The 20,492-nt window shown below is 41.6% G+C and overlaps 1 protein-coding gene and 1 long non-coding RNA gene across 3 annotated transcripts; one reads left to right on the forward strand and one right to left on the reverse strand.

The window, feature by feature from the left end:
- Positions 1 to 1,903: 1,903 nt before the first annotated feature.
- LOC111958195 (small ribosomal subunit protein mS27-like) lies at positions 1,904 to 10,264 on the reverse strand. Its single transcript, XM_023979393.1, has 11 exons — positions 10,160 to 10,264; positions 9,764 to 9,841; positions 9,258 to 9,328; positions 8,784 to 8,842; positions 8,287 to 8,401; positions 5,059 to 5,137; positions 4,398 to 4,513; positions 3,971 to 4,073; positions 3,576 to 3,718; positions 2,681 to 2,851; positions 1,904 to 2,470 (listed from the first exon to the last, which is right to left on the reverse strand). The coding sequence occupies exons 1-11, from the start codon at positions 10,233 to 10,235 to the stop codon at positions 2,228 to 2,230; spliced, it is 1,254 nt and encodes a 417-aa protein (XP_023835161.1). The 5' UTR covers positions 10,236 to 10,264; the 3' UTR covers positions 1,904 to 2,227.
- A 177-nt stretch (positions 10,265 to 10,441) lies between these two features.
- Positions 10,442 to 15,026, forward strand: LOC111957967 (uncharacterized). 2 transcript variants are annotated; one of them, XR_002876476.1, is made up of 4 exons: positions 10,442 to 11,155; positions 12,407 to 12,550; positions 12,638 to 12,760; positions 14,668 to 15,026. It is a non-coding gene; the product is annotated as an uncharacterized lncRNA (long non-coding RNA). The 2 variants fall into 2 exon arrangements; XR_002876475.1 differs by having other exon boundaries at positions 12,638 to 12,707.
- The last annotated feature ends 5,466 nt before the right edge of the window (positions 15,027 to 20,492 follow it).

The raw sequence follows: 20,492 nt of genomic DNA on the forward strand, positions 1-20,492 counted from the left end.
ATTACCGTTCCAAATTAGACACAACCCCAAACCTGAGGCTTTTAGTGCACTTTAACCATCGCAGTCAGAGCTTCCAATAACCAGTGACCTGAATAAGAAACTTCCTGACTATCAGACATGTTGATTGGCTTCATTTCACTCGCTGCTTGCACACCTGGTGGAAGGACAGTCCGAGATCCAAATGTCACATTTATTTTGGAAATTGTGTTTGACAAGTATAGTTAAAAAAAATATTGTTGCATAGTAGGCCTATACTTTGAGCCAAAATCTTTTTTTTTTTTTAAATACAAAAGAGATAGAAAAGACTTCTAAACAGAAATGACGGATGCTCCCAAAAGGAGTCTTTTGTAGGCCTTAGGTTAGGAAGAAATGGTATCATTGTGAGATAAGATAAGCTATGATAGAATATTAGTCATCCTCACTAAAATATAATGAACCATCAACTAACCATGATGACCTATCCATAATTTCCCTCTAAAGTCATGGTGATCAAAGCAGAAATTGTACATTGCCAGGAGATCAGTGAGGTCTCTATTCTCACTGTATTGATTATGCCTAACCCTATCACATGAAGACAGGGTCATCTGGACATTTCAACATGATTAGATGTAACACTGTTTTTGTGAAAAGGGCTAAATGTGAGAGCACATATTGCACGTAGGAAGGGTGAAATCTAAAGATCAATATATACTCTGATAGAGATGAGGGATGCTTGGGACAAGGTTTACATTCATGGGTGATCTATTTAGCATATATGAGAAAGTGCAGATTTGTATTTTTTTTGTAAGATACATTGAAAACCTAGTAGAATATTTATATATAYTATACATTTTCAGATTCTCTCAGCTCTCAATAAAAGCAAGTCTGCTTTCTACTTTTCTATTTAACTTAAATTGAACAGATCCGAGACATGGCCATTTACAAATGGCAAATTCTGCTCTAGTAGAATATAACTATTTTTAGCAAATAAAGATCATTCTAACTAGAGACATTCCAACTCTCTGGGAGTCAATGTGGAGCCTCAAAACAACAGCCTCAAGACAACAATGGCTCTTGTTTGTGACAAAGTATTTGTGCCTTATATTCATCTTAGTCTGCATAGCAGGCAGTTTCCCAAGCCCATGCCATGAATGGGCAATAGCATTTTCCTCATTGATTACTTATCTCCCTCAAACAAAAAATAACAGTGATAGGCTAGCCTGAGATATTTACACCTGTGGTATTTGAGTAGCCTGTTGCAGTTAGTTGACGTCTATTAAAGTTTACAAGATACTTTAGTCTTCTTACTATACTGTTATGCCACTGTTGATACTGTCGATTTCCAGACGACACATAAAGAAAGACCTGTCAACTTCTAAACAAGGGCCAAGCAATTCACCTCCGATCTGGATCTGTGACGGTGTTTTTCTTTGTGGCAATGGCCGACAGGATAAGGCTAAGAAATTCAACTGTATTCATGCACGTGTAAAGAACAAACTTTGTTTTCCCTAGATCAGTCATCAGCTCCCCTAGGATTGTATAACACCCCCCCCCCCCCCCCACACACACACACACACAAAGGTCTACATGTGCTCTCACAAACACCTCCTTCTGAGAGAAGAGAGGAAAGGGAGTGGGAGGATGTGAAGCCATGATTTCCCCCGCTTTCCTCCTTTTCTGCTTACATGAGGTCAGAGTGGCCATCAGGCTTAACAATCACTAGACTGGAGCTAGACCAAAAACATCAAGTTGCTGTCCACAACAGGAAATACAACATATTTTCAAAGAAAACTCAGAAATCTTAAGAAACCTAAGCTAAGGATGAAATAGAGGTTACGAGTCTTATGTGTAACAATGCATGTAACTATAAACTAAGCTCTCTGATTTGTTCATATTTGAGTATAAAGCAAGTCAAGAATCATCATTATTTGTTGATCATGATAATTTAATACAGACAAAATTCTATCATGGGGAGTTGACATCTTGTTCACGGTACATTGCTAAACTGTGAATGGCATTTGTACAAAAGACACAAACAAAAAGGTTACATGAAATAAACTGATTTCAGGAGACAACAGATTATATTACATATTTCAAAAACGACCCTCACTTTTCATGTATGTTTCACTGCAGACGATGTAGGGACCCCACAGGTTATGAAAAAGTACCAGTAATATGTATTGATGCTTTGTGGTGGTATACACTGCAAGGAATGCACCATGAACACCCTCTAGCTGTGTGTTCAGCGCTATTGTGCGGCTGCCTTGGCTGCCTGACGGGCCTGTCTCTCTTCCTCAGCCCTCTCCCTCATCTCCTTCTCTCTTCTGATGAGCTGCTGCCTCTCTGCCTCCCACTCCCCTACCTTCCTCTGGTACTGCTCCATGTCAGGGCCCTCTGCTGAGGCCAGGCCCTGCTGGACCAGGCTGGAGACCAGCACCTGCAGGGGACTAGGGTCCACCTTACCCCGAGACTGGAGCTGCCCACTCAGCTCCTACACACGGTCAGAGGAGAGGAGGTGGTTAGAAATGGGGTCTAGGGAAAAGGAGCGATTAAGTGTAACTGTTGTTATAGACTAAGAGTGCTTAATAGCAATATATTCACCTTCTTAAAATGAGAAATCTGTAATCATAACACAACATACATGTACTGTCCATACACACTCTTTCCCTGTTTGACTGATTGATCTTTGCCCAGTCTCTACCTTGAACCTGCTGGCATAGAGCGGTAGTTTTTCTCTCTCTTCCTGGTCGTCTTCATCCTCCTCCTCCTTCTTCCCCTCCTCCTCCTCTCCTCCTAACTCGTTCTTACCAGAGGAGGACTTGGAGTCCAAGGCAGAGGAGAGGTCCTGTAGCAGGCCCTCCAGGTAATCAACCTAAGAGAAACACACACACACACAGAGATATAAGGAAAAACACAACTGGGACCGCCAGACCTGCACTCAGACAGACACAATAACTTGCGAAGCGAAGCCACACTGGAGCATCCTCTCAGAAGTCCATCAGGACAAAAGACAGACATAAAAACAAACAAACGCAAACAGACAATGACACACAATTAATAGGTCCTGTCTGTCCTGACCTACACAGAGGCATCAGGTCTGACACTGTCCTGCTTTCTAGCAAACCTGGTTTGGTGCCCAAAGGACAGATTCTTACAGATTTCCCCTGGGCTCCAGACTCCCATAAATCATATTACTTTGTTCAGAGTTGAACTATTTAACTAGACAGGGCTAGAAGAGTGCTGCACTGACGTGTGTCAGGGTATAAATAACACAGACATGACAGTGTCGCTCCATCTCAACACTAAGCCCTGCAGAGAAAGACTGCGTCATACATCATACCTGGACAGTAACAGCTTTCCACTGCCACCATGTTTGTGTCATATGGTAACTGTGTTATTTGATGAGTTAACTGAAATTGCTAACGATAAGCTCTGTAGCAGTATAAACTGCATGCTTCTTACTCGTGGTGCATGCTTTACAAAGAGTTACTATTATAATGTAATGTGTTACTAACAATGTTGTTAGTGTGAGACAGTAATTGAACAATTGCAGAAAGTACAGCACTGAGACATGTATTGGTAAGTAGGCAACGTACGGCATCCTTTGATAGTTTGCTATCTCCAGGAGCGGCAGCTACTCTCTCCATAATGGCCAGGGCCCGGCCCAGACACCCTGGGTTCCACATCAGAGGCATGCCCCTGAACACAGCATGGATCCCAGCCGCCATCTCCACCTTACCTAGAGACAGACAAAGAGAGAGGAGCAGGGAGAGGAAACTATCAGAGACTTGATCAGCACAACATGAGGCAAAGACCATGTGGCATGGAGAGAGAGAGAGGTTGATTTCAATGATGTTTGACAAGAAGATGAAGAGAAGGGATTCTTGAGAAATGGAGAGAAAACCTCCTCCTGCCATCACCAAAGGGTTAGGAACATGAGGAAGGGCTTGATTTAGGCCCAGGTCTGTGGTATGACTGGAGGAACACATACCTAGCAGAGCACAACCCAACAGTTGAGCGCTGAGGCCTGTAGAGTTGTCCTGCTTCAGACCACATATCAGCAGTGCTGCTCCCAGAGCCCTCTGCTCTGACACCTGTAGTGAACCAACACACACACACACACACACTTCAGACAGCATTAGCACAACGTTTACAAAAAGCATAATAACTAATTTATACAGAAAAAAACTGAGGCTGCTGAATTCAAACTCCGGCATATGCATATTTTGTTATGGGAATGATGTTGTGCTGGGATCAGACTTAACTTCTCTACACAAATAGGATTATGTCCTCCTTAAGTTTCCAACAATCGTTCAGTTCTACATAATTCAAACATTCCAAATGTACTTTGGCACGATAACTTCTCCAAACATGTTGGTACACACACAGTACCAAGCAGCGAATGCTACTTTACTTACACTGAGCTCTGGTTTGGTTGCTAGGTAACTGCTCAGTGCATACATGGACAGGATCTGTGTTGATGGTAGATCAAAAGACTCCTGAAGCATCACCTCTTCCACGACAGAACAGGCACCTACAGAAGAGGACCAACCTTTTTAGGTTTTAAGGTAGATATTATGTGTGTGAATATAGAATATACACAACCGTTCAAAAGTTTGGGGTCACTTATTGCATCTTTAAATCAGCACCACAGTTTTCAGCTGTGCTAACATCRTTGCAAAAGGGTTTTCTAATGATCAATTAGCCTTTTAAAATTATAMATTTGGATTAGTTAATTAACACAACGTGCCATTGGAACACAGGAGTGATGGTTGCTAATAATGGGTCTCCGTAAGCCTATGTAGATATTCCATGTAAAAAATCTGCCGTTTCCAGCTACAATAGTCATTTACAACATTAACAATGTCTACACTGTATTTCTGCTCAATTTGATGTTATTTTAATGGACAAAAAAATAGCTTTTCTTTCAAAAACAAGAACATTTCTAAGTGACCCCAAACTTTTGAACGCTAGTGTACATTATTGGTTTCGTTGAGTTTAACTGAGTTTTTCCAAAGGGGTCCTGGGATAACTTTACAGTTTGACAAATACTAATTTCAGATGTCATAGACTCTTCACCTTTGAAGTCTTCATCTTTAATGAATGAATCTATCAGCAGGTTGAATGTGAAATCATCTGGGAACATTCCATATTGCACCTAAATACAGAAACAGAAAATGTTAATTTAAAAAAAAWMWAWAAAWAAAAATACCCCCGGCAATATTATAGTCCACCTCAGAAATGGAGGTTGTCAAACTCTTTAGAATGTAGGTTTTCAACAGGCACCATGTATTGGACAATACAACTGTAGTTAGAATGCAAATTATTTTATGTTCATTAATGCGTTTAATCACCATTTTATCTCTGCAGGCTATATATTTGAATGTATTTCAAAGCCAGCTCTTTAAAAGTGTAGTTTGGATGTCGATGGTGAAAATCTATTGAATGATACTGAACATGCTGGTCAGGAGTTCTCTTTTGGGAAATTCATTGATAATGAAGTCCTGGATGCTTCGCTAACACTAGACAAAATAAAATCCACAGGGGCTGATCATTTGAAGCATGGTCTGCTTAAGCGTGCAGCTCCCTTTATTGCTGGCTCAGTAGCCCACATGTTTTATTTAACATTGTAATCAGGAAGTATTCCAAAAGCCTGGAAATCCGCATATGTGCTACCACTCCATAAGGGTGGGGGAAAAATTATCTTGACAACTATCGCCCCATTTCAAGACTACCTTCTTTAGCTGAGATTCTTGAATCCTTGGTTAATGTACAACTTCGTTCCTTTTTATCTGATAATTGTATTTTTAATATAAACCAATCAGGGTTTAGGCCTGGGCATAGTGCTACCACAGCAACCACGCTAGTTGTTAATGATCTTGTCAATGCCTTGGATGCTAAAAAGAGCTGTGCTGCCTTGTTCATTGACCTGTCAAAGGCGTTCAACACTGTTGATCATTCTGTTTTGCTGAAGAAGTTATCAAAAATAGACCTGGGATATACAGCCTGTTCATGGTTTCAGAATTACCTTGGCGACAGACCTCAGGCCATCTTGACAGATGGGGTTAAATCTGAATTTCTTGAGATTCAAAAAAGTGTAACTCAGGGTTCGATTTTTGGTCCATTATTGTTCACCTTGTATATTAATGACATAGGAAACACTGTTAATACTTGTAACATTCATCTCTATGCAGATGACACAGTTTTGTGGTCCTGTGCCACCTTGGTGCAGGAGGCCATTCGTGAACTTCAGCATGACTTGATTCAATTCAGAAATTGCTTACAGATCATAAATTAGTGTTAAATACAAGTAAAATCAAGCTCATGCTGTTCTCTAGGTCACGAAATGTTGACCCTGAGGACCTGCATATTTGCGCAACAAATGGTGCCCAAATTGGCTCTAACCCAAAGTACCTGGGTGTCTGGATTGATGACAAGTTGTCCTTGGTAACGCATATGAAAATCTGACTAAGAAGCTTAGATCCAAGATTGTTTTTTTATATCGAAATAAATCATGCCTCAGTATTGAAAATAGGAGAAAGATTGTTCAAACAACGCTTCTCCCTGTATTGGATTTTGGTGATATTGTTTACATGCATGCTGCAACCTCTGTTTTGAAACCCTTGGACGCAGTCTACCATTCCGCAATACGTTTTATCACAGGGGACAATTTTAGGACTCATTTTAGTCTGTATAAAAATGTCTGTAAGAAGAGAGCTACATTCTCTTTTATTTATTTACAAATCAATCTTACAGAAATTGCCTCCATATTTTTTTTATTTAACCTTTATTTAACTAGACAAGTCAGTTAAGAACAAATTCTTATTTACAATGATGGCCTAGGAACAGTGGGTTAACTGCCTTGTTCAGGGGCAGAACAACAGATGTTTTACCATGTCAGCTCGGGGATTCAATCTAGCACCTTTCGGTTACTGGTCCAACGCTCTAACCACTAGGTTACCTGCCACCCCCCAAACATATGTAACTTCCTTAATTAAGTTAAGACTCATAAGTTACCAAACCCGTTCTCAGGAATGGACAACATTAGAGATCCCTTCAGTCCCCACAGATTCAGGAAAATCTGCATTTAGTTTTTTTGCCCCTAATTTGTGGAACAATCTGCAGAGTTCACTGCAGTTAGATGTGCTGGTGTCACTCAGGCAGTTTACATTATTGATTATGTAGTTGAATGTCATTGCTTTTATTAAATATGTTTAGTTTGTTATTGTGTGCTGAATTACATTGTTTTATACATTGTTCTACTTGCACATCATCATCTGCACATCTATCACTCCAGTGTTAATGCTAAATTGTCATTATTTCGCCTCTATGGCCTATTTATTGCCTACCTCCCTACTCTTCTCCATTTGCACACACTGTACATAGATTTTTCTATTTTGTTATTGACTGTACGTTTGTTTATGTGTATCTCTGTGTTGTTGTTTTTGTCGCACTGCTTTGCTTTATCTTGGCCAGGTCGCAGTTGTAAATGAGATCTTGTTCTCAACTGGCCTACCTGGTTAAATAAAGGTGAAATAAATAAATAAATACACATATTGAAGTGTATGTTTTATTACTCTGTTTTTATTGTAATGTATACAGGGCTCTCTTGTAAAATAGATTTTTAATCTCAATGTGACTCCCTGTTTAAATAAAGGCTAAATATATATATATTTTTTAAAGAATGGTATGGCCATGTGTAACAGTATAACTTTACGTCCGTCCCCTCGCCCCGGCGCGAACCAGGGACCCTGCACACATCAACAACAGTCACCCACGAAGCATCGTACCCATCGCTCCACAAAAGCCGCGGCCTTGCAGAGCAAGGGGAACCACTACTTCAGGGTCTCAAAGCGAGTGACCGCCGATTGAAACGCTATTAGTGCGCAGCACCGCTAACTAACTAGCCATTTCACATCCGTTACTCACCCCCTTTCGACCTCCTCCTTTTCCGCAGCAACCAGTGATCCGTGTCAACAGCATCAATGTAACAGTATAACTTTACGTCCGTCCCCTCGCCCAGACCCGGGCGCGAACCAGGGACCCTCTGCACACATCAACAACAGTCACCCACAAAGCATCGTTACCCATCACTCCACAAAAGCCGCGGCCCTTGCAGAGCAAGGGGAACCACTACTTCAGGGTCTCAAAGCGAGTGACGTCAACGATTGAAACGCTATTAGCGCGCAGCACCGCTAACTAACTAGCCATTTCACATCCGTTACACATGGAAGGTTGTGTGCCACAATGGAGGACAGTTTGTGGAACCTTGTTTCTATGGCTCTGCTCGGCATAATATAGAACTACCTTGTTCTTGAGGGTGTGTAAGGCCTTGTCTCTGGCCCCATATCTGAGACACTGTCTCACCCAGCTGTGGACGGTCCAGTCTCTGAGGTACCAACAGTTTGGGCTGTGGCGAAATCTACAGGAGAGAAATGTTCAAACATTAAAAAACAACAACAAACAAGACATGAATGTTTATGACTTCTGTTATGTAATTATTATGATGCCTTTATGATAGATGGGTCAAGTCAAGTGTAAATGCTTCTTAATCCATAGGCTTGCAACACAATATTAATGTAAATCTTTTAATCACATAAGAAACAGATTCCAGAGAAGTGGAAAACAGGAAAGCTCTAACACAGCACAGAACAAAGAAACATGCATGTGACTGAACATAAACACGCCCAAAAAGACTAGGACAAAACAGAGGACTGAACATAGAGGATTAGCCAGCAACTTAGACCAGAAAGTGAACACCCTAACAAATAAATAATTTTACAGGGCGTGCAAATGAGGCTTACTTATAAAGATAGTACTCTGCTTGATCAACCTCTTCTCTTGACGATATGTTGTCAACAAACTGAAAAAGAAAATACACAGAGAAATGATGGATTAATATTTCACTAATTTGACTACAGGTTGATCAGAACATAAATCATATTAGCTAGGGTGCCCACTAGATTCTGTTTCGGCAAGGGTTGCACAATTCCAGGAACTTTCAATAAATTGGTTTTCCAGAAATTCTAGTTGGGAGGATTTCAGATTTCTTTCTTATTCCCCCCTTATTCCAGGAATCCTCCAACCGGGATTTCGGGAAAACGACGGAATTTATTGAAAGTTTCTGAAATTTTGCAACCCTAGTTTTAGCCAACATATCGGATTCTGTTTTAGCCTGAATGTACCAGATATGACAATGAAGCAGTTTTCTAAAGGAGAAACAGGCTGACATCTGGGCTAGAAGGGTGTAATCTCTCTGCACTCTAACATGCTCTTACCCGTGATATTGTCAGAGAGCTGACAGGGAAATTTCGGTCATAAATCCTGTCCATCAAGGCGGCCATCAATGCTGTAGAATAGCATASTCACATTAAGCTTTACTTTCACAACAACTAGTCCAAGCTCAAACTCTCTGCCATTTAAAAATATGATTTCAACCCTTGAAACATTTTACAGTATGAATGACACAGTATAGTAACTGTCAATATGTAGCTAGCTAACACTGCCCTCCTGTGTTCATTTGGTGCAGACACTCACAGACATTGTCATCAACTTACAGTTGTTATGTCTTCGGGTACTTATGCACAGAATGTCTATTCTATATTCACATGGGTTTCAGAAAACTAAAACGCAACTGATGTCATGTCCACTTACTTGACAGCTAATGTGTGACAGATGTGTTTGAGATCCACTTTTTATTAGTTGTGATGGGTAGTGACAAAGGGGATGGTTAGTAATGAACAATACATAATTGGTAATGAGTGTATTGGGTTACCCAGCTTACCCAGATTTTGATGATCTTTCTCTCTCTCCTCCCATAATTTGGTGTCTGTGTATGCTGCTGAAAGTAGACATCTTCTGTCTGTAGGATATAAACAATAATCATTACAAGTTACATTGGGTAACTTGCTGGAACTGAAGATAACAAGCACAATGCAATTAATTGCGATTTCAGTACAAGCAAATACTAAGGTCAATCATTGAACAAACGGGAGAAGATGCATCTTATTTAGACAGTTATGAGTTATGTCAGAATGGATTAATTTTAGGAAGCTAGCATTAGCTGGCTAGCCATATGCTCACTTGGAAAAATAAAAATAGTTCGGGGAAAAATGAATGAATCAATGATAGCAAATGTTACTGATTTAAATACTTATATTTTACATATACAAATATGTACCTATAAAACTGTAAGTCCCACATTTATGGATAACTTTGACAGCTCCTAAACAGCGTTGCAACAGGGAGGCTGCCATCTTGGGACGATACCACCATGACAGAGGGGGGCAACAATTTTGAGTGAGAAAGAGCCGTGCTCAAATACATTTGTAATACATTTGTAACACCATAAAAAACGGAATATAAAATAATGAAATAGAAACTACGTTAATATTTCTAAATACTGTAATTATGTACGTTTAATTTAAGATATCAAACATAACATTTGAATGAACACCTTTCTATGTATTGGTACGGCCTCAAGCGCCTGTTGTCGTGAACATCCAATGTCAATTGCCCCAGTGGCTAATTCATTGGTAATATCAAGTGTGTAGCAGCAGTTTGTAGGCCCTACTTAGTGCCTTCTGTCTACTAGTCTTTTTCTTCACACATAGTCGTCAATCTGTGTCTTTTGTTCTTCTATGCYCTTGTATGTTTATGTAAATTGTTCTATCCCCCCTCCTCTTATTGGAAAGTCCAGTGAAGCAAGTGTTGCCAACTGTCCCGTACTAGCCGGGATGTCCATTATATTGGGCTAAATTGGTTTGTCCCATACGGGATCTCCCTTGTCCAGTATATTCATCCAATCACAGTAATAGCGTAAACGCGCCAATTCCTGCAAAGTAATTTCTGTTGTTGTTCGGTCTGTTTGGCATATCAAGGAAATATGGATAAACCTGCAAAAAAGAAAAGTCCAGGAGCCTGTATCTGGGTATGAACTTGAGCAAACAATGGGAAGCAAAAAAGACGTGGGTTAAGGCTGTCAGTGGTGACTCGACGACAGCTTTCTGTACTTTATGCCGTCGGGAATTCTCAATTGGCCATGGAGGGGAGAGTGACCAAACTCAGCATGCATCCACAGAAATGCACACCGCCACGCTAGCTAAAGGTGCTAGCAATATCTGTGCATTCTTCGTGACGCCTACTGCGGAGAATGACGATCTGCCTCCTACGGAAGGTGAGGCGGTGTATTTCTCAGTTGCCAGTGATGCCTCAAACAAGGGAAATAGAAACATGTTTGCAGTGTTTGTGAGATATTTCTCTGTGTCTGATGGAGTGCAGTGCAAGTTACTTGACTTTTATATAGACAGTGATGAAACTGCAAATGGCATACATCAAGCTCTGATGAACTGTCTGGAAAATGATGAACTGGGTGTATTTCTCAGTTGCCAGTGATGCCTCAAACAAGGGAAATAGAAACATGTTTGCAGTGTTTGTGAGATATTTCTCTGTGTCTGATGGAGTGCAGTGCAAGTTACTTGACTTTTATATAGACAGTGATGAAACTGCAAATGGCATACATCAAGCTCTGATGAACTGTCTGGAAAATGATGAACTGGATATTAGACAGATAATGCCAATGTCAACTTTGGAAAACACCACTCCGTTTACCAGTTATTGAGCAGTGACAACAATCGCATTCTGAAAGCTAATTGCCCAGCTCACATAACTCATAATGCCTTTTGCCTTTCCAATTGAATAAGACTATGAATATACACTGTATTTTAATTCCCATAACACCATACCCACACCGCCGTGTCACCATGCACTGGCACGCCACCTTTTGGCCCTTATTTGGTAGTGAGAAAGTTGGCAACCCTAAGTGAAGCTGATCAATGCCTTTGGGGAAACTGATGACAAAAGGGGGACCAAGGAGGTGAACCTGCTCAAGTTCATACCCAGATACAGGCTCCTGGACATCAATTATCTGGAATTTGTTGGGGAGAATGTAAGAATGACCTCACGCACATGATGTCCTGTAAAAGGATCATGTTGTCCCTCTAGGTCAGCCACAGCAGGACTTTTAGTTTGAAGTAAAGTACTGTATTTTACTTTACTCTTGGGCAGGAACAGGTCAAACCTGAATGAAATGGAATTGATTTGATATTGGTATTGGGTGGTGGTATCCTTAGCTTACAACATGTGACTGGAACAGAATGGACTGGCAACACATAGTATTAACACAGTACTTCCTCTTCCATTGCCAGTTACTGTCCCTGTCGAACATACAGTACATACTACCACTGCAAGGTCACAAAGGTGCCAAAGCTCAACAGGAAAAATCACATCATTTGTGTAAATTACCCCGCTTTCATTTTATGGTCTAAGCATTTTACAATTATGTCATACGTTTATCCCTAAAGATTTCTGAAATCTCTTACCTTTCCCTGCTCCTTCCCATGTTTCCCTCTCTCTCTATCGATCTCAGATTGAGCACCTGGACCTGGTCCACCACATGTTGCTCTATGGCTGCCCCTTGTCTTTGAACCAGACCCACGTGCAGAAATGCTTCACGGGGGGACCAGCGGACGAATGCTTCAGAGTGGTGTTTGCCTGGGGTGTGGGAGGAGGGGTAAGAGACTGCCCCRTTATGGGGACATTAATACATACACACGCATGTTGTCTGAGCTCTGTCTCTTCAGTGTCTTCTCCATTCCAGGCTTTCGATCTTCCAGAAATTCGCTGGCATCCCTATTGGAGGACAGGATTATGATGACTTCTACAGGCTGGTAATTTACTACAGCAACCCAGCCCAACAACCCATTTCACTAGCTACTAGCTGGTAATAAGAAACATTTTCCAAACCACTGATATAGGATCATCGTGCTTACCCTGCTCCAATCTTCATGATTAGGTGCAGGGCCGGTTCTAGCCTTTTGGGGGCCTTAAGTGAGATTTGGTTGCCCCACCTCACGCCAAAAATGTTAGTGGCCCTAAAATTAGTTTTAAAGTTCATTTCCTGCGATATAATAATTTTTCCATGGGGGTGTAGAGAAAATGTTGCCTTTTAAAGCAAGATTTCTACAATTCTACACATTTTGCCATGGGGTTAAGTGAAATGTTTGCTATTTTAAAGTTAATTTCCTGCAATTCTACATATTTTCTAATGACTTATGCCATGTTGATATGATATCTGAGTGAGAATGACTAAGAAAATCAATGGGGGCCCCCTGGAGGTCAGGGCCTCTGAGCACATACCGGTCGGTATTCGGTATTTAGATACAGTGCCTTTAGAAAGTATTCACACCCCTTGACATTGTCTATATTTTGTTGTGTTACAGCCTGAATTTAAAATTGATTACATTTATATATATTTTTGTCACTGGCCAACACACAATACACTATAATGTCAAAGTGGAAATACGTTTTTCTATATTAAAAAAATAAATAAAAAATGGTGGAAAAAATATCAAAATTGGGCTGCCTGCCTAAAAGCAGCCAAGGATGTCCAGAAAGGAAGGCAGTTGCTGGCCTGAGCTATGTTCCCTGCAAGCTTGATCTGATCAATGTTAAAGGTAGACTAATTCATGTTAATTATCTTGTATTGTTCACCTTGTGTAAACCTGCCTGATTTAAAAGCATTTGCAGAAACCTAGAACTGCTAACATTCTTATGTTAAATAATGTAGGTACTTGAAAAGAAACTGACAGGCTGCATTTACATGCACCCCACTTCTGATGTTTTTTCCACTAAGTGGTCTTTTGACCAATCACATCAGATCTTTTTCACATTAGATCTGAATGGTCAAAAGACCAATTACAGGAAAAACACAAATAATTGAAAAAGTATCAGAATTAAACTACATACAAATATGCTTTATTTAATATTTTTCCAGGTTTTTAGGTAGGATGCTTTTTTTAAGTACTTTTGTTGATAATGGAGGTACAGGTAACGGAAGTACCACAAATCCAATTCTAAATCCTGATTTACTTTAATTAAACCCATGAACGAATAATTTGTACACATTCAATATTTTAAAGTAATGTCCAATCATAAAGTATAAGCGATAATAATGTTTCTAATGTACATACTGGAGATGCCATTTGCTGTAGTAAAAAAGGGGAAAACTTACAACAGTCATGCTTTATGTTGTACAAAGTAACACTGTTTAAACACACCATCATAACTTTTGATAGGATCCAGTTACAAACAAAATTAGGTGTACTCCAGACTGTATCACAACCGGCCGTGATTGGGAGTCCCATAGGGCGGCGCACAATTGGCCCAGCGTCGTCTGAGTTTGGCCGGTGTAGGCCGTCATTGTAAATAAAAAATTGTTTTTAACTGACTTGCCTAGTTAAATAAAGGTCAAATCATTAAAAAAAAATGTAATGGTAAAAAGCAGTTTCTCATTGTATACACTGAACACAAAATATAAATGCAACATGAAACAATTTGAAAGATTTTACTGAGTTACAGTTATATAAGGAAATCATCAATTGAAATAAATACAGATATGCATCTGTTGGTCACAGACACCATAAAACCAAGGTAGGGGTGTGGATCAGAAAACCAATCAGAATCTTGTGTGACCACCATTTGCCTCACGCAGAGTTGGTCAGGCTGTTGATTGTGGCCTGTCTAAAGTTGTGCTTTGCTTTCACCAAGCACACCTTATAACACAGAACTCTGGTAGGCTCTATTTATACATACTCCAGATAACATCAGTATTTATTTTCTCTCCTTCAGGATTATCATGCCACAAGCAATGGATTCCCCTTGGTGGATGAGAAACAGAACTACACCCTCCTGACTGAGGCAGATGGTCAAACCACATTGACCTTCTGGAGGACCATCCAATCATGTGACGAGGAAAACTTCCGCATCACTGCGAGTCAACTGTTTCGCAGACAAACTGTTAAAAAGTAAAGCGAACTGAAAGCGCTGTAATGGGAATTGTAATGTTTGTGCTTTTCTTATAACTAATTTCTGTGTTCTACTCATGTGCTGTTCTTATAACTAAGATTGACTTCGAGTGTCCCTGTGTAAGAATTTCAACAAAAGTGCTAAAAGTATTAAAGCGGAACATCATGTTCCCTTATCATTGACTTTCTATTCAGAAAAGGTTTGCTAATATCGACTCAACCTAAAGCCTGCTGAGCAGTTGCCCTTTTACCTAAATGCATGTATTCTGCAGAACGAAGTTAGATAAGTTTCTCAAGGGAGGATGGGCCAAAATATCCTTCCCCAGGAGGAAATTTGTGCCACGGTAATAATGGCATGGCCTTTTATACTAGACCATGGATCTCCAACCCTTTTCCTACAGAGCTACCGTTCTGTAGTGTTTTTCACTCCAACCCTTATCCATCATGCATTTTTAATCAGCTGTTTGGTAAGGTAAATCGGGTGAGTTTTAAGAGGTTGGAGTGACCCTAAAGGTGGGTAGTTTTCCAGGAACAGTGTTGGAGTGACCCTATAGGAGGGTACTCTCCAGGAACAGTGTTGGAGTGACCCTATAGGAGGGTACTCTCCAGGAACAGTGTTGGAGTGACCCTATAGGAGGGTACTCTCCAGGAACAGTGTTGGAGAGCCCTGCGCTGGACCATTGTTTCCTGGGTTCACGTTTAGATTTTTGCCCTAGAAATCCACAACTGATTCAAATAACCAACTAATCAAGCTTAGACTATTTGAATCGGCTGTAGTGCTAGGGTAAAAACTGGGACACAGGACTGAGTTTGAGGGGGGGACTGTGCTAGTGTTGCATCGACCTACTGGTTATTTTATTTGTAGTAATTTGCCAAAAACGACAGCATGAACACAGGGACGCTTGCAAACATTCTCAAAAGTGAGCTGTATTCAGAAATCTATGCAGTTTAAATGGCCTTATTAAAGACGGTGGTGTCATAACTTCAATGACTCAACATTATGTAGACACTACTAGGAATTTTCTAAATGGTCCTTAACGAAGGGAAACAAAAGGAAACCCAGACACGAGCTGCCCAGTGACGTGAGCCTACCAGACAAGCTAAATGCCTTTCATGCTCGCTTCGAGGCAAGCAACACTGAAGCATGCACGAGAGTACCAGCTGTTCTGGATGACTGTGATAACGCTCTCGGTAGCCAAAGTGAGCAAGACCTTTAAACAGGTCAACATTCACAAAGCCGCTGGGCCAGATGGATTACCAGGACGTGTACTCAAGCATGCGCGGACCAACTGGCAAGTGTCTTCACTGACATTTTAAACCTGTCCCTGACTGAGTCTGTAATACCTACATGTTTCAAGCAGACCACCATAGACCCTGTGCCTAAGAACAACAAGGTAACCTGCCTAAATGACTACCGACCCGTAGCACTCACATCTGTAGTCATGAAGTGCTTTGAAAGGCTGAATATGACCCTGGGACTAAACATCTCCCTCTGCAACTGGATCCTGCACTTCCGGACGGGCCGCCCCCAGGTGGTAAGGGTAGGCAACAACACGTCTGCCACGCTGATCCTCAACACTAGGGCCCCTCAGGGGTGTGTACGTAGTCCCCTCCTGTACGCCCTGTTCACTCACAAGTGCGTGGCCAAACACGACTCCAACACTATCATTAAGTTTGCTGATGACACCACAGTGGTAGGCCTGATCACTGACAACGACGAGACAGCCTATAGGGAGGAGGTCAGAGAACTGGCAGTGTAGTGCCAGGACAACAACCTCTCCCTCAATGTGAGCAAGACAAAGTAGCTGATTGTGGACTACAGGAAAAGGCAGGCCGAAAAGGAATGCGCTGTCTTACACTGATCCAGAGCATTCCAAACATGTTCAATGGGTGACATCTGTAAGGCCATGGCATAACTGGGATATTTTCAGCTTCCTGGAATTGTGTACAGATCCTTATGACATGGGGCTGTGCATTGTTGCAACATGAGGTGATGGTGGTGGATGGATGACATAAATGGACCTCAAAATCTCAAAGGATCACTGCATTTAAATTGACATTGATTTAAAATACTTGTCTGTAGCTAATGCTTGCCCATGCCAAAGCCACTCTGTTCACAACGTTGACATCAGCAAACCGCTCGCCCGCATGACATACGATCTGCCTGTTGAAACTGGGAGTCATCCATGATGAGCACGCTTCACCATGCCAGTGGCCATTGAAGGTGACCACTTGCCCACTGAAGTCTGTTACGACGCCAAACTGTAGTCAGGTCAAGATCCTGGTAAGGACGATGCGCCTACCTGAGACAGTTTATGCAGAAATTCTTCCGTTGTGCACACCCAGTTTCATCAGCTGTGTGGGTGGCTGGTCTCAGATGATCCCGCAGGTGACGCAGCTGGATGTGGAGATCCTGGGCTGGCTTGGTTACATGTGGTCTGCAGTTGAGGCCGGTTGGACGTACTGCCAAATTATCGAAATTGATGGCAATGGCTTATGGTAGAGAAATTAACATTAAATTATCTGGCAACAGCTCTGATTGGCATTCCTGCAGTCAGCATGCCAATTGCACACTCCCTCAATTTGAGACATCTGTGGCCTTGACCACCCCACTAATTTTGTGGCCTTTTATTTTCACATCAATCAGGTGGATGGATTATCTTGGCAGAGGAGGAATGCTTACAAACAGGGATGTAAACATTTGCGCAAAGAATTTGACAAATACGCTTTTCATGCCTATGGAGCATTTCTGGGATCTTTATTTTATCACTTTACATATGTTTTATATTTCGTTCAGTATAATTTAATGAAATCAAAGTCTAGCTATTTTGAGTCTAAGATTTATGGCTTCACTCCTGTGTAATGTATGGCTCTTCCAGTAGATGGCAACATTGATCCATAACCCTACTGAATCAAACAGAATTGGGGAAACCCTAAACCAGCATCTAACCCGAGCGGCAACATTGCGAAACCTCTGGGAACGCTTGTGAATCAGACTAAGCAGACCTGGTTTGGGAATTCAATGGGAGAGGTGAGAAATTCTAACTTTGTTAATTTTCTCAATCTGAAGGCACACACTAGATTCCAAAAAGAAAAAGAGAGCCGCACACTAGGTGCTGAGATGCAGTAATTTAATACCAACGTTTTGACAGCAAACCTCTCTTCCTCAGCGTATAATGACAAGCACCGCCGGTCACTAGATATTGGCCTATAGTTTTAAAGGACACACACAGATGTCTGTCTTGATTTCATTGGTCTATTTACAGCTAAACTCAGCAAAAAAAGAAACGTCCTCTCACTGTCAACTGTTCATTTTCAGCAAACTTAACGTGTAAGTATTTGTATGAGCTTAACAAGATTCAACAACTGAGACATAAACTGAACAAGTTCCACAGAATAATGTGGAATAATGTGTCCCTCAACAAAGGTGGGGTCAAAATCAAAAGTAACAGTCAGTATCTGGTGTGGCCACCAGTTGCATTAAGTACTGCAGTGCATCTCCTCATGGACTGCATCAGATTTGCCAGTTCTTGCTGTGAGATGTTACCACACTCTTCCACCAAGGCACCAGCAATTTCCCTGACATTTCTGGGGGGAATGGCCCAAGCCTTCACCCTCCGATCCAACAGGTCCCAGAYGTACTCAATGGGATTGAGATCCGGGCTCTTCGCTGGCCATGGCAGAACACTGACATTCCTGTCTTGCAGGAAATCACGCACAGAACGAGCAGTATGGCTGGTGGCATTGTCATTTGTCATGTCAGGATGAGCCTGCAGGAAGGGTACCACATGAGGGAGGAGGATGTCTTCCCTGTAACGCACAGCGTTGAGATTGCCTGCAATGACAACAAGCTCAGTCCGATGATGCTGTAACACACCGCCCCAGACCATGACGGACCCGCCACCTCCAAATTGATCCCGCTCCAGAGTACAGGTCTCGGTGTAACGCTCATTCCTTCGATGATAAACGCGAATCCGACCATCACCCCTGGTGAGACAAAACCATGACTCGTCAGTGAAGATCACTTTTTGCCAGTCCTGTCTAGTCCAGCGACGGTGGGTCTGTGCCCATAGGCGATGTTGTTGCCGGTGATGTCTGGTGAGGACCTGCCTTACAACAGGCCTACAAGCCCTCAGTCCAGCCTCTCTCAGCCTATTGCGGACAGTCTGAGCACTGATGGAGGGATTGTGCATTCCTGGTGTAACTCGGGCAGTTGTTGTTGCCATCCTGTACCTGTCCGTGGTGTGATGTTCGGATGTACCGATCTTGTGCAGATGTTACACGTGGTCTGCCACTGCGAGGACAATCAGCTGTCCGTCCTGTCTCCCTGTAGCGCTGTCTTAGGCGTCTCACAGTACGGACATTGCAATTTATTGCCCTGGCCACATCTGCAGTCCTCATGCCTCCTTGCAGCATGTCTAAGGCAGGTTCACGCAGATGAGCAGGGACCCTGGGCATCTTTCTTTTGGTGTTTTTCAGTGAGTAGATTGGCCTCTTTAGTGTCCTAAGTTTTCATACCTGTGACCTTAATTGCCTACCGTCTGTAAGCTGTTAGTGTCTTAACAACCATTCCACAGGTGCATGTTCATGGTTCATTGAACAAACATGCGAAACAGTGTTAAAACCCTTTACAATGAAAATCTGAAGTTATTTGGATTTTTACGAATGATCTTAGAAAGACAGGGTCCTGAAAAAGGGACATTTCTTTTTTTGCTGAGTTTATAAATAGAACATAGGCTATAAAAAGCATGAATGGCTACATAGGCCTACAAACATTATTTACAATGGATAGCAAAAAAACACAATCACAAAAATGGCTTCAGCTCTAACTCTATATTGAGACCGAAGGGAACACGGGTCTTTAAATTAAAGATCCAGACAGCCCCTAATTTTAACAAATTGTCAAGGTCACCCCCTCCTAGGGAGGATGTGTTCGATGCCAATATAGCTAAGGGAGGAAATAGTGGTGCTCTTCCAAATACCGCACCCTAGATTCAAGCCAGTCTTATGTAGTTGAACATGAAAGTGACAAACTGACACTGTCATTTTCGTTAACAACGTTATACAGAGTGCACTTGACGACCTGCACATGCACAGTTTGGCGCGAGACAACCATTGGATCCGATTAGCTGTTTCTGCGCATGAGTTTAGCTAGCCAATGTCGCCATGATGATGCCTACAAATGTGATCGGGGATTTCTATTGGAGAAGAAGTTTCTGCCCATCTGCATACTGTAGGCTCTAGCCAACGTCTCATATTGTGTACTAGGGGTTAACTAGCCCCCCTAATAACTATTATCTAATTGCTGACACAAAAAAGCAATGTTTGGAAAAAAATACACAGCATTTAAATTTTAGACAAGCGATTGCAATGTTAGGATGGGAAACTATAGCTAAATTTCAATCCAAGTGACACCATTTCCACACTGTTTCCACTAAATCAAATGTTTTTGGTCATATACACATGGTTAGCAGATGTTAATGCGAGTGTAGCGAAATGCTTGTGCTTCTAGTTCCGACTATGCAGTAAAATCTAACAAGTAATCTACCAAATTCACAACTACCTTATACACACAAATGTAAAGGGAAGAATATGTACATATAAATATATGGATGAATGATGGCGTGCGGCATAGGCACGATGCAATAG

The sequence above is a fragment of the Salvelinus sp. IW2-2015 genome, linkage group LG33 (genome assembly GCF_002910315.2).
Source record: "Salvelinus sp. IW2-2015 linkage group LG33, ASM291031v2, whole genome shotgun sequence".
NCBI lineage: Eukaryota > Metazoa > Chordata > Actinopteri > Salmoniformes > Salmonidae > Salvelinus > Salvelinus sp. IW2-2015.

Bases quoted from the DNA above. Each gene is read 5' to 3' on its own strand.
- LOC111958195 (XM_023979393.1), bottom strand. From the start codon at position 10,235: ATGGCAGCCTCCCTGTTGCAACGCTGTTTAGGAGCTGTCAAAGTTATC. The intron at 4,514-5,058 runs GTGAAGAGTCTA...CCTCTTCTGTAG, and splicing joins TAAAGATGAAGACTTCAAAG to GTGCCTGTTCTGTCGTGGAA. The intron at 2,852-3,575 runs GTACGTTGCCTA...TGTTTCTCTTAG, and splicing joins GCAAACTATCAAAGGATGCC to GTTGATTACCTGGAGGGCCT.